The sequence below is a fragment of the Accipiter gentilis genome, chromosome 8 (assembly GCF_929443795.1).
Source record: "Accipiter gentilis chromosome 8, bAccGen1.1, whole genome shotgun sequence".
NCBI lineage: Eukaryota > Metazoa > Chordata > Aves > Accipitriformes > Accipitridae > Astur > Astur gentilis.
This window is the reverse complement of record NC_064887.1, coordinates 19,602,905-19,614,857: the sequence shown is the minus strand read 5'-3', so window position 1 is coordinate 19,614,857 and position 11,953 is coordinate 19,602,905. Positions and strand designations below refer to the sequence as shown.

The window sequence follows — 11,953 nt, the reverse complement described above, 5'->3', positions numbered from 1 at the left end:
AGCTCCATACAGATTTCCCCCCCCAACATTAAATATGCTGAAAAAAAATTAGTGAAGGACAGGTAAACCCATTAAAAACTTAATCTTTCTGTAGTCAGAAGCAGCAGGTTCTTATATCTAGGGTCTGACAGTCACACCAAATATTAAAGTGATTTTCGTATAGAAATAGGATATAGAATAGATTATTCTAATGCAGCAGCCTTGGTGTTCAAGTCTGTCACTTCTCTGTGAAGGAGTTCAAGTCATACAGTACTTTGAAAGGGGAGAAAAAATCTTTAAGACTGCAGAAGAGCTGGATCATAAAAAATATTCTGCATCTTTAAGATATATTAATAAGCCAGTCTTACACAGTTGCTTACTCAATAAATTTATTGCCACTTTTTCCAAAGCTTCATAGAAAATTGTGGAAGTTGTCTTAACTATCAGCTGCACGCTCCTGGGCCCTGAGAAAGCTAGCCTTCTTCTGAGCAACACGATCCTTCTTCTGGGCAAGGGACATCTTGGGACAGTTCCATCTGCAATGTAAGCACAGTGTATGTTACATCCAACACAGAAATAAGCAAAGAGGTGGTCAAGCAAGCTGCAGTGCACCAGAGCTGTGATTAAGAGTGCTATGCTAGAACATATTCCGACTTCTGTAACATGCTTTATTTCCTCATGATTTAAGGCTGTAGTTAGGGCACCACAAAAAGGCATAGTTAGACTGCAGCAGTTTAATTCCTCAAGCTCAGTATTCTTTTGTGACTATAGACAATATTGAGCCCAATGCAATAGCTGTGCCTTGATTTCTTTTCTCCCAGACCCCTGAAAAATCAAAATAGTTTAGTCACAACAAATTAGTCAGCCTCCCCTCACATGAAGAGAAGCAGTGAAAACACTAAGACCTGATGATACACACTAAAGAGTTCCAGCTATGCAGGCCACAAGCATGTTCTACTTTTAAAATTTTAGATTCCTACTGCTGAAGTTAACTCCTGACGAAGTTACAGAGAAATGCTTGTCTCAATCTTTCTAAAACACAAGTGAGTTTTGAAAACTGGAAAGTGGATTGCATTACTTGTTTTAATATAGCTAAACTATCTTCAACAGAAAAATCACATTCATGTTAAAGAGGATGAGAGTTTTACCTCTTTTTCTTGACTTCTCTCTTGGGCTTCTTTTCATGGACTGGATTATCCCGTATAGCAGCATGGGCTTTTTTATACATTTCTTCCATCTTAAAAAAATAATTAAAAAATTGTTAAATTCTCCATATAATAGTCCAGTTGTAGGATCGTATAAAAAAATCCAAGATACCCTTACCAGTTTCTAGTGCATGCTCTGGTATCATAACAATACAGCTTTTAATTTTGTGTTTAACTTTTTAAAACACTTTCTTCGTACAGAAGATCACTGCCACAGTATACTGAGATTCTTATGATCACTATGTTACAATTTAAATTACAAATGGAAAAAGTAATTTCATTGTTATTTTACAGTTAGGGAATCAAGGCCACAGAGCAACTACAGACTTACAAGTCTCCTAAATAGAGGCTAGCATCTTGCAGTTGAAATACTAATTTCCTCTGAAGCCTATGTTCAGTGCCATAGCTTCCCTGCATTTAAATTAAAAGGCAGTCTAGAAAGTTATTTTACTTCTACTTAGAATCCTCATGTTTACTTATTGAACCAAAATTATTCCACACACAGTCTGTCATCAGACATGTAATCTTAACACTTTTCAGACCCTACACATTACAAAGTTGCTTAGTAAGAGGGAGAAAAAGTCTAAGTTGTGAAAGCAGCTACACATTAACAAGTCTTGCAAGAACCATAACAGTCCCTGCATCATCCCCAAGGATGCAATAATGCTGCTCTGTCCCAAAGACAACTATGGCTCTGTAATGGCACCAATTTTAAGAATACCATTGCTGGTGGTTAATTAAGATCACTAGATCCCAGCTGTGAAAAGTTTTCTAGATGTATAAAGAATAACTGTCTAGCTGTTGACATAAGTCCTGGACTCACTTCATTGCACTACAAGCTATAAATATTGTTTAGTAAAATAGATGGAGTTGGCATTTACAATATATTACTTATTTTTTAGTTAGCAATTAGTTAAGTTTACAAAAAAACCCCAAACCCCATAGCAATAAAGGGATAAAGGATGAAGACAAGTTTTGCATCGCCTAAAAAGGGGACAGGAGAACATTTGTTGCAAGCTTCACAACTAGTAAGTGGGGAAACCAAGCAAGAATATTGCAGGCCGCAAGACAAGCCATCTGAAGGGAGTTCAACACTTGAAAGAAGCACCTTGCTAATCTCGTGTATCTTCCAGTGTTTTGTAAGCAGTACTCTAAAAGTAGCACTACAATAAGATGTATTACACTCTCTGTAATCTCATGATATGCTAGTTTCTACACTAGAGCTAGCTTGGGCTGTTCTGTATTCACCTGGGACCTAGAACTACCTATAGGGTCACACAAACCATGAAACAGTTTAGACATAGAGCACATCCTCACAGTTGCAGCCACCGCAGCTGCAGAAATGACAGGCTGTGGTGCAGGATTAGGACTGAGTAGAGAGCATGTATAGAAACTTTAAGTTAATTTCCATATTGGGGGGGGGGGGGAGGGGGGAGGGGGAAGGGAATCAGTCCAGCTTAGAATGCAGTCCTGTAAGCTTAGATTTATAGGCAGAATGTTAAGCTTCACAGCAAGAAAAAAGATCTCACTTTCAAAAGATCTACAAAGGAAAAAATACTTTCTTTGCATTGATAACATACAACATGAATCACATTATTTTACATATCAAGCTTATTTGCATTACTAGATAAGTCCCTACACAAGACTTATCAGCATCTCTATTAATGCACAAGAGCCAGCCAGGTAAATCTTACCCCATCAGGTGTTACGTTGTTCTTTATGTACTGGGAGAACTGTTTTTTGTAAGCATCTTCATCCTCCTCCATCAGGTAACGCATATAATCTGCAACATTTTGGCCCATGATATGCTTGCGGTGAACCTCTGCATTGAATTCTTTGCTTTCTGAGTCATAACCAGGGAAACGTTTGGTACTGTGAAACAGCAGTTACAGTCAGATTAAGATATATTGCCAAACACACTAATTCAGAGGTTAGGTTCCTTACAGAAACAACTAGTACATCAGATTTTTCTACAGATAACTGAGGGACAGGACCCTCTAATTAAAAATGAAGATAAAGCAAATTAAGAAATAGAAATTTTAAGTTATCTCAGCTGCCATCAGTCCCGTCTTGAAACAGTGCAGTACATCATATACACACCATGGACCAACTACAGAGTGTTCAGTCATTGGGAGTATCATCATGTAGCAGCCAAATAAAAAAAATGGACAATTAGTCAAGAACCACTAGGACAGCATGGGAGAGGGTAGGAAAATACACAACAGATTTTTTTCCCCCACTGCTGCTACCAGAAAGCAGCAGTCAACTGTAATATCAGTGAGATAACACTGCCAAAAATCTTCATTCGTTCATTCATAGCTTATGACAGGAATTGTCAAAACTTCCACATGGAAATTGTAAGTACAGGTGGACTGCTCAGACCTACTATTGTACTGACAACTGTAGCAAATGTCAATGGTTTTGTACCCAATATGTACAGATTTTCAGAGTGAAATTAATACACAATTTGCTGAAGACTTAAAACAAGAGACTATTAAAGGATATTTACTTAAATGCATTCAATCATTTGATGATTTTTAGTAAAATAACAAGATGGCTCTTTAGTTTCTGAAGTTTAATAGCATCTCTTGATAGTTACAAGATTCCCAGCAACACTATCAGAAATTGCACTTGTGGATTAAAAAACAACCGATGAACCAACCAAAAAAACCCCACCCCAGAACCTAGGCTACATAATCATTCCCAGATCATAACAAAATTATTTCAACATAAAGTGACCCTGTCACATACAGAAGCATCTCAGGTTAATTCTAAAGGAATTCTTCCAAACAGACTAATTACCTATGAGGGATGGACAGACCACCATCCACTGCACCCTTCAGAGCACCAAAGACTTTGTTTCCAGTGGTAGTTCTGGCAAGACCTGCATCCAGGTAGCATGTGAAAGCGCCAGGCTTTCCATCCACGCTTTCCACATTGTATTCATCACCAGTCACTTCAACTTGGCCTTCATAGATCTTATCAAGGCCAAATTTATTCAGAAGCTGTGGGAAGGAAAAAAAAAAAAAAAGCAGCACTTCTCAAATTCATTCCATTTACTGACAAAACGAAGAATCACAATCACCTTAAAGCATGAATTTGCAGTAGAATCTTCATGTTTTTAACAAATTTCTTCACAAAAATTATACACCCCATACTAATAACAAAGCTTTTAGCAACCACCACTGTAAGCACATCTGTTAAGTTTCAACTTTTTGTTCCAACAGGTACACCAGTGAACTCAAGAGCTCGTATAGAAAATGGATGGATGCTGTTTATACGTTTTCAAACTCTGAAAGGTACATTTCTTACATTTTTATCCTGACTCCCTCCCTCCACCAAACTTAAGTGTTGAGACTTAAAAGCAGGCTGCTGGAGTTGAAACTGCTGTCATACTTCTCACTGTGACTTGACAGTCACAAGAGGCCATCAAATCTATATGGTAAAGAGCAAAGTTATTATTTAGAGAGGCCCACAGAGTCAGATATCTATTCTAACATGCCACTTAAGAAACTGGGCTTTCCCTTTTGTAAGAAAACCAGAAAAACAGAGCAGCAGCTTCCAGACAATCTGACAGATACCTACCCTGCGTGCCAACAGCAGACCTGTACAGTACGCTGCTGCGTAATTGGTCAGGCCAACCTTCACACCATATTTTGGCAGCTCATGGGCATAAGCAGCACAGACAATCATGTCGCCTTCGATTCTGGCATAGGCAATCTGACAACAAAACAAATGTTAGTGTTCTCACAATAATTCTGGGCTTGATTTATTGCTTTTTTGACATCTACTTAAGCTGATAGGAATTCTGTATAGAAATGTCCAGCAAACTACCAACCTTTGCATGTAAGCTCAAGGGGCTGTGTTAAAGGCACAATTAACTCAAGTACAGACGCAAAGAATTCAAATCTGTATTAGGCCAGAGAAAGCGTATGCCAGCAACAACTTTTATTTACCTCTTCACATACATCAAGAGGCCAGGAAACTGACTACAAAAGCAACCTTTCAAAGAATCATTATGGATGTGGACAGATTCTGTCCCACTTCCTGCATGTAGTTCTCATACAACACAGTATAAAACACACCTCAGAAAAATGCAAAAAGCATCTGATACCGAGTTTGTGATTACATTGTTACTAACCTTATGGAATGATTTTATTATTGGGTCTGAGATTTTCATCATCTCAGGGGTCTCCTGTGAGACAGCAGTACTATCAGATGTGTTTCTACTGTTCATTTCACATACAGAACCTTCTCCTTTTGACTCCCACACCTCCTTTCTACATCCAAAAGTTGTCCCCTTTTTGCAGGATTCCTACATACTGGAAAGGGACTATCAGTCAGATGGTAAGCGCCTGTCACCACTGATTTTTGAGTTTCAAAGATAAAACAACCTCGTCAAGGTCACAAAGCTTCGTCTGAACTGACTGTAAAACCAGCACTCTCCACTGTTCTCAACAGATAATTACTCTATGAAAAAAGAAACAACAGTTAAACTTCTCTAGCTGCTTCTTTTTTGAGCTTAACAACACGTATTTATGATAGAACAAACATGCCTGGTTTTAACTTCAAAATTAGTCAAAACATTCCGAAAATTAAAGTGAACCACAGCAAGAAACAGCATATGATGCAACACACAACTGCAAACTTACTAAGCATGAAAAAAATGCCTACTATTCTTATTTGCCAGTCTCCTTTAATCTCACAGGCAAGCCATCAGAAAGCCTAGCTGCTTCATATGATCCACATAACATCACAGGAAAAAAAAAAACAAACTCAAAAAGAGAAGGCGCTTTTAGATACAGTGCAATAGCTGATGCAGGTTGACAGGTCACATAGTCAGCTTTGTTGTCTTCAGTCAAGCAAAAAGGCCCTCTTTTCAAGGCACTTTAAATAAATAGGCCCTCTCCCTAAAATCTTCTACTTACCTCACCATCATTGAAACAGTACAATCTCACACTGTGAATAACCTTGCTGAAAAATGTCGACACTAGTAAAACTTATTCTGTATCATGAATATGGTTTATAACTGAAGTTGTGTCAACGTTAAAGATTGTTCTGCTCTAAGAAACTATTTTACAATATAAAAACTGCTCAGATCAGGTGCTTTCACCATCCCCCTTTCAGTTTATTTCACTCAGGGAAGGCTGTTAAGTAAGAAGCAAGCACCACAGACCTTACCTGGCAAATGATGTCTCTGTTAGTAACACGCACAATCATCCTATATTTAGGGGTGTTGTACTTGTTTTTATCTTGAATTACCAAACGTTTGCGGGCATAGTAATCAGTTTTTCCCTCTGAAAAAGTGGAAAACACGTGTGAAAGAAGTAGAGATATTCACCAATGACATTTAATTATATGTTACAGGGAATTTAACACTACCTCTCCTTCTCCTGAATTTCACTTGGTATCTCTTGAAGTATGCCTTATTCTTGACAACTTTCACAAACCCCTTGAATAAGAAATATAACCAGATGTTATTAACATGAAACTGTGTAAGCCAAGACCATTCTCACTAAATGTGCTATAATTAAAACCGTGGTGAAATCAGGAGCAAAACAACAGGTTTCCCTATACATGTAGATAAAAAAGCATCACAAAAAAAAAAAAAAGGAAAAAACCCCAACGCATCAAAGCCCAGAACTTCTATCCTTCCCGCAGGAACTAACACATCCTTCTCCCCATAACTTGACACGCTTTCAGGAGAAAAGCAAAAACCGTATTTGTTAGGTGGACGCCTCTCTGCAGGGGCCGGAGCACTAACCGTGCTCACTCCCAGGCACTCCCCCACGACCAGTTAGTTATTTCCCGGGCGAGTTGTGCCACGGAGCCGGTTTCTCCCGCAGCCCCCCCCCCGCCGCTCGGCTCGGACAACGAGCCCTGCTGACATCCCGACGGGACGGCCGCTGCCCAGCACCTGCCCGCGTTTCAGAGGCGGAACGCCGCGGCAGGAAGGCGGGCGGGGGCTCAGGCTCCCGCACGCCCCGACCCTCCCGCCAGGCGCCAACTGCCCCCCGGACAGCGGGGGCTCCGTCGGACACGGACTCGCCGCCCGCCGGCCCGCTCCTACGCCGGCCCGGCCGCCCACCTCCCGCTCCCTCCCACGCCGGCCCGCCACCACGCGTCCGCGGCCCGGGCCCGGCCCAGCCAGCCGGCAGGCCGCTGCCCAGGGCGGCAGCGCGGACGGCGGCGGGGCCGGGCCGGGCCGGGCCTGGCCTCGCCGGGGCCCCGCCGAGCCGCCCCCGCGGCGCAGCCCCGGCGCTGGCGGCAGCCATTGCCACGCTGGAGCCGCCGGCGGCGGCCCCGGGCCCGAGCCAATCGGGCTCCATCCGGGCGGGCAGAGGCGCGCGGCGGGCCCAGAGCGGCGGGCAGAGCTTCCCCCGCGCCGCGCGGGTCCCGCGGGGGCCGGTACTGACCATCGTGCCAGGTACTGTCCGGTCTAGGCCTAGGCCGGGGCCCGCTCCGCACAACGACTGCGCTCCGCAGCAGGGGGGGAAAAGGCCGCGCCCACTGCGCAGCCGCAGCTCCTAGGCTGGCCGGCGAGGCGGGGCGCCGCCGACCGGCCTGTCCCCGGCGTCCGCCGTGCTGCCCCCTGCCGGCCTGGGGGAGCGCCTGCACGGCGCTGCCGCGGCCCCCCGACCGGGGCGGGGCGGGGCGGGGGCGGGGGCGGGGGCCGGGGGCGGGCCGCTGCGGGGTGGGGTCGGGCCGGCGCACCGCGGGCGGGGCTTCCTTCGTCCTGTCTGCAGGCAGCGGGTCGTGCCTCGGGCCAGGTGAGGGAAGTACACTTCAGAGGAAAAATAACGCTGCCGGCATCTGATGCCTACGCGTAACGCGCCGTCGCTTCCAAGTCTTCCTTCGTAACTGCCTAAGCAGGGATTTGCAAGGGACGTATCCCGGCAGAGGCATGCTGACAACAGAAAAATCAATAGATTTGATCCCCCAGATCACCAGCTATGGAAGTGTTATAGGATTTTAATTCCCATCGCTTTCTCAGGAAAATTCCCACGGTTGGTCAAACAGAAAATAACGAAAACATCCAACCAAACAAAACCCAGTCGAATGCTGTTCCTAAAATAAATTACAGGTGCTTGGGATAGTTGATATTTGAGGAATTAAAGCAAGAATATATACTTGCACATATATATATATATATACACACACACGTATGTATCCTGGGACAAACAGGTCAAGCGGCATCAGATTTCTTGACATTGTCAGAGAAGAATGCACAAAGCCAGCATCTTTTGTTCCTGACGCGTTTGTCTGGTTATCCTCATTGACTTTACTTAAAAAACCCAACAACCTACGCTAATTGTTATACACATACCAGTCTTTTTTAAAGTTATTAATTTGGTATAAATGACCTCAAGAGAATGAAAGAAATAATAAATGTCTCCTACGCCGGGCAAGTACCAGCATGGTTCCTACCAGGTAGGTATCTGCTAGCTTCAGAAATTATTTAACTAAGTCTGCATTTTAGAAAGTTCAGCATTCTACATGCTTTTCAATTTTTACATAAAGTAACTCTAGGGGAGCACATTGTCTTAGCTACTCTCTAGCATATAAACTTGTGCTCTCCAATAAGGGCCTGCTGGCAACTGCTAGGCAATTACTTTGATGAGAAATGCCTCACAGTCAAGGGTATAAGCAAGACTCCATTAGTTTTGTTGTTAAACAAGAAACGATAAAATCAATTTGTTGGTCTTCTCCGTAAGAAGACGTTTTGCTCCTAAAATAGCTCACCATCCCAAAAACCAGCCTGTTATCCCCTCACAACTCCGCATGCTTTCCTGCCCATTGTCACCCTGCGAAACAAGGAGGCTCCAGCTGAGCTTATTAGCCCCACCCCTGAATCACTTACAAATTCAGGGCAAATCTCTCCTTTCCCTTTCAGTGATAATGTTTGTGGAAAGGGTGACTGCTCTTCATAGAGCCTCTGAACTTGTTGAGGTAAAAGCTAGTATTTTCAATGCTTTAATAAAATACTTCTTACTGATAAGACTTATTGATAAGAAAAAAGTATATTTACATTTTTTTCTCTGATGCTGTTTCTCAATTTCTGTTATGTTGTATGTGGCGTTTTTACCTGACTATGGTCTGGAGAGTAAGGTATCATGTGGGTCTTTTAGAGCAGTGTCTTTTATTTGGAAGAAGTCTCTTAGACTGACTGATGAAACTGGTACTTCAGTGGCATCTCCTGTAAGCATCTCTCCCTGTTTGTCTGCAGGGGACCCAAGGCAGTAAGGCTGTTGTCTGTGACTGGACTGACCTGTGTGATCACTTGTAGCAATTTTACTTTTCCTACTGTCATTTGCAACAGTGATAGCCTTACTGAAGCAAAAAAAAAAAAAAAAAAAAAAATGTTATGCTGGAGGCCTGTCTATAACCTATTCCTGCCATTGCTGCTTACTTTTTTTTTTTTTTAAGAGCGTGTTCTTTGCGTACTTGGCTATAAAGCAGTATGTAGAGTATTGTATGCATTCTGGTGGCATCGGATTTTTTTTTTTAAAGTATGATTTTATTAGAATCCTTAGAAATGAAAACTTCTGTGCGGTTTTGTCTAGCAGTCTCTATCCTTCGTTGTAGAAGGACGATGGCAAACGAGCCCATTATTAGACGGGGAGCTGCTCGGGGCAGACAGTCTCTCAACTGTTCGCGTAACCTAACCGGCACCTGGCCGAAACGTGTCTAACACACGCTCGTGAGGAAGGGCCCGCCTGGCCTGAGGCTGTCGGGTGCTCCCGGAGAACGCGTTGTTACGTGCGGCTTCCGACGTGGAGGCGGCCTTGTGGCAATCCCCGGGCAGACGCTCCGTCTACCCCAAAAAAGCCAACTCTGAACGGAGCGGGTGCGACGCGCCCTCGCCTTGTGTCGAGGCGGTGCGGCGGCTTCTTCGCTCTGCCGTCGCTGTGAACGGCGGGGCCGCGGGGGGGTGGCGGGGCCAGGCGAGGCGGGGGCTGGGCCTTACAGTAGCGAAGACGTAACGGGGGGGACCTGCGAGAAGGCAGGACACGAGCGACCTGCGCGGCTGCGAGGGCAGCTTGCCACCCGGCCCAGCGGCACCGAGCCCGGACCCCGCCGCGAAGCGGGGGAGCCGTGGCTGCGCCCGGGAGCAGCGCCGGCGCCTTCCCGCCGGCCGACCCCGCCCCCGGCTACCCGAAGCGCTGCCGCGCCCGTTACCGGCGGCGAACCCGGCGAGGCGGAGCCGCCGCCCGCCCCTTCCCGCCCGCCGCCGTCTCGGGCCGGCGGGTCTCCCCGCGGCGGGCAGGGGGCGCGGGGCTGCCCCTCGCGGCGGCGGCGGCGGCGGCGGGCGGAGTGCGCCTGCGCGTGGCGCGGGCAGGGACGTGGCCCGGCTGCCGGGGCCGGCGGAGCGCGGCGAGCCGCCGGGGGGAGGGGGGGGGAAGCTCCGTGGAGGCCGGCGGCGGGCGGCGGGGGACGCCGATGCTCGCACCTCCCTGCCGCGGGCAACGCTTCCAAGGTGAGGCGCGGCCGGCCCCGCGCCCCCGCCGCTGAGGGGCCGGGGGCGGCGCGCGGCCGGGCCTAGGCGGGGCGCGGCGACCCCGGGCGCGCCGTCCCGTCCCGTCCCCGCCCGTCGGGCCGCGGCGGGGCGTCGCCGCCCTGCGGGCACCGCCGTCCGCCCCCGCCTAGCGCCCGCGGCCCGGGGACCTCCTGCCGCGGCGGGCGGCGTCGCGCCGCTGCCGGGCGGGGAGAGCCCGCTCCCCTCCGGCGACCGGCGGGCCGGCGGTGACGGGAGGCCGCGGGGCCCGCGGCCCGGCCGCCGGCTCGGGGGCTGCGGGGCCGGCGCGCCTCAGCCCCTCCGTGCCCCAGGCCGCGGCGGCGGCGGTTGGGCTGCCGCGGGGACGCGGGCGGTTAGCTGGCAACTCGGTGATGGAAGTGCCGTGGGGTGCCGGCGGTGGGGAGGGGCCCTCGGCCCGCGGGAGGGAGACTTCGGCGGGCGTGTCTGCGGAGGGCGATTGCTTCCGCGGTTGTATGGAAGTCACGTTCGGGCAGGAACCTGTGGGTCTTTCGTTCTTGAGAGGCGATTTTCAAGCGCTGCTTCGGAGAGCTCATTTACTAGCACCTCCTGCTGCATCTGCACGAACGTGCTTATATAATAAGGGTAAAAAGTCGATATTGATGTTCCGCCTACGTGTTACGTATTCCAGCTTTAATTCCTGGTGTCGTTTTTCTGTAGTTCCGTATAATTCCCGCTAATTTTCCGCGTTGTTCATCAGAGCAGTTTTACAGCAAACGTGAAGTTGACGTACCATTTTGAATTTCCAGCTTGAGCTAGCATTAACACTGACTGTATCAAAACATAGTCTTTCACGTCAGCCTGGGACAATTTTTTGTTTTTCCCCAAAGGTCACATACAAAAGATGTAGAAAGGAGGCAGATTCATAGAGAGAAGAACTGACAGTATTCAATTATGCTTTACTTATCTCCAAAAGCAGTTGTCAAAAAACTCAAAACTTTTCTCCTTTTGTCTTTTAATTCGCTTTACTTTATCTGCCTAAAGGAGTAGGTAACTGGACCTTGGTTTTTTTTCCTGGTAGATAGTATTAAAAAGTGTTTTGCATAAATGTGCCTGTTTATTTCTCTTCTTTCAATGTGTGGTTTCTGCTTTGATCGTGACTGTACAGCTCTGTGTTTACACTTATAAAGATTTAAGGCTTACTTCGAAATCTGTAGATACAAATTACTTTTTCAAGTAAGGATTAGGAGAGGAAACGGAGATGGCCAGTGAAAGAGGGTCATGATCAGGAGGA

At 46.8% G+C, this 11,953-nt stretch overlaps 2 protein-coding genes and 1 non-coding gene across 4 annotated transcripts in view; 1 reads left to right on the top strand and 2 right to left on the bottom strand.

Annotated features, from left to right (window-relative positions):
• Positions 1–351: 351 nt before the first annotated feature.
• RPL5 (ribosomal protein L5) lies at positions 352–7,710 on the bottom strand. The gene is made up of 8 exons (XM_049807300.1): positions 7,601–7,710; positions 6,567–6,636; positions 6,366–6,481; positions 4,770–4,904; positions 3,987–4,189; positions 2,879–3,056; positions 1,128–1,216; positions 352–515 (listed from the first exon to the last, which is right to left on the bottom strand). The coding sequence occupies exons 1-8, from the start codon at positions 7,601–7,603 to the stop codon at positions 416–418; spliced, it is 894 nt and encodes a 297-aa protein (XP_049663257.1). The 5' UTR covers positions 7,604–7,710; the 3' UTR covers positions 352–415.
• On the bottom strand, positions 3,237–3,333 carry LOC126042405 (small nucleolar RNA SNORD21). The gene has a single exon (XR_007507134.1). It is a non-coding gene; the product is annotated as a small nucleolar RNA SNORD21 (small nucleolar RNA).
• The window catches only part of EVI5 (ecotropic viral integration site 5), a 93,254-nt gene continuing 85,760 nt past the window's right edge, over positions 4,460–11,953 (top strand). The window contains exon 1 of one of the 2 annotated variants that reach the window (XM_049807293.1): positions 4,460–4,483. The gene's annotated coding sequence lies outside the window, so the exon portion shown is untranslated. Of the gene's footprint in view, positions 4,484–10,536; positions 10,663–11,953 lie in introns of those variants that run through there. The other variant, XM_049807297.1, reaches the window with a different exon arrangement.

Bases quoted from the DNA above. Each gene is read 5' to 3' on its own strand.
- RPL5 (XM_049807300.1), bottom strand. The intron at 3,057-3,986 runs GTAATTAGTCTG...GCTGTTTCACAG, and splicing joins GGTCTGTCCATCCCTCATAG to TACCAAACGTTTCCCTGGTT. The intron at 516-1,127 runs GTAAAACTCTCA...CTTACATTGCAG, and splicing joins AGAGAAGTCAAGAAAAAGAG to ATGGAACTGTCCCAAGATGT.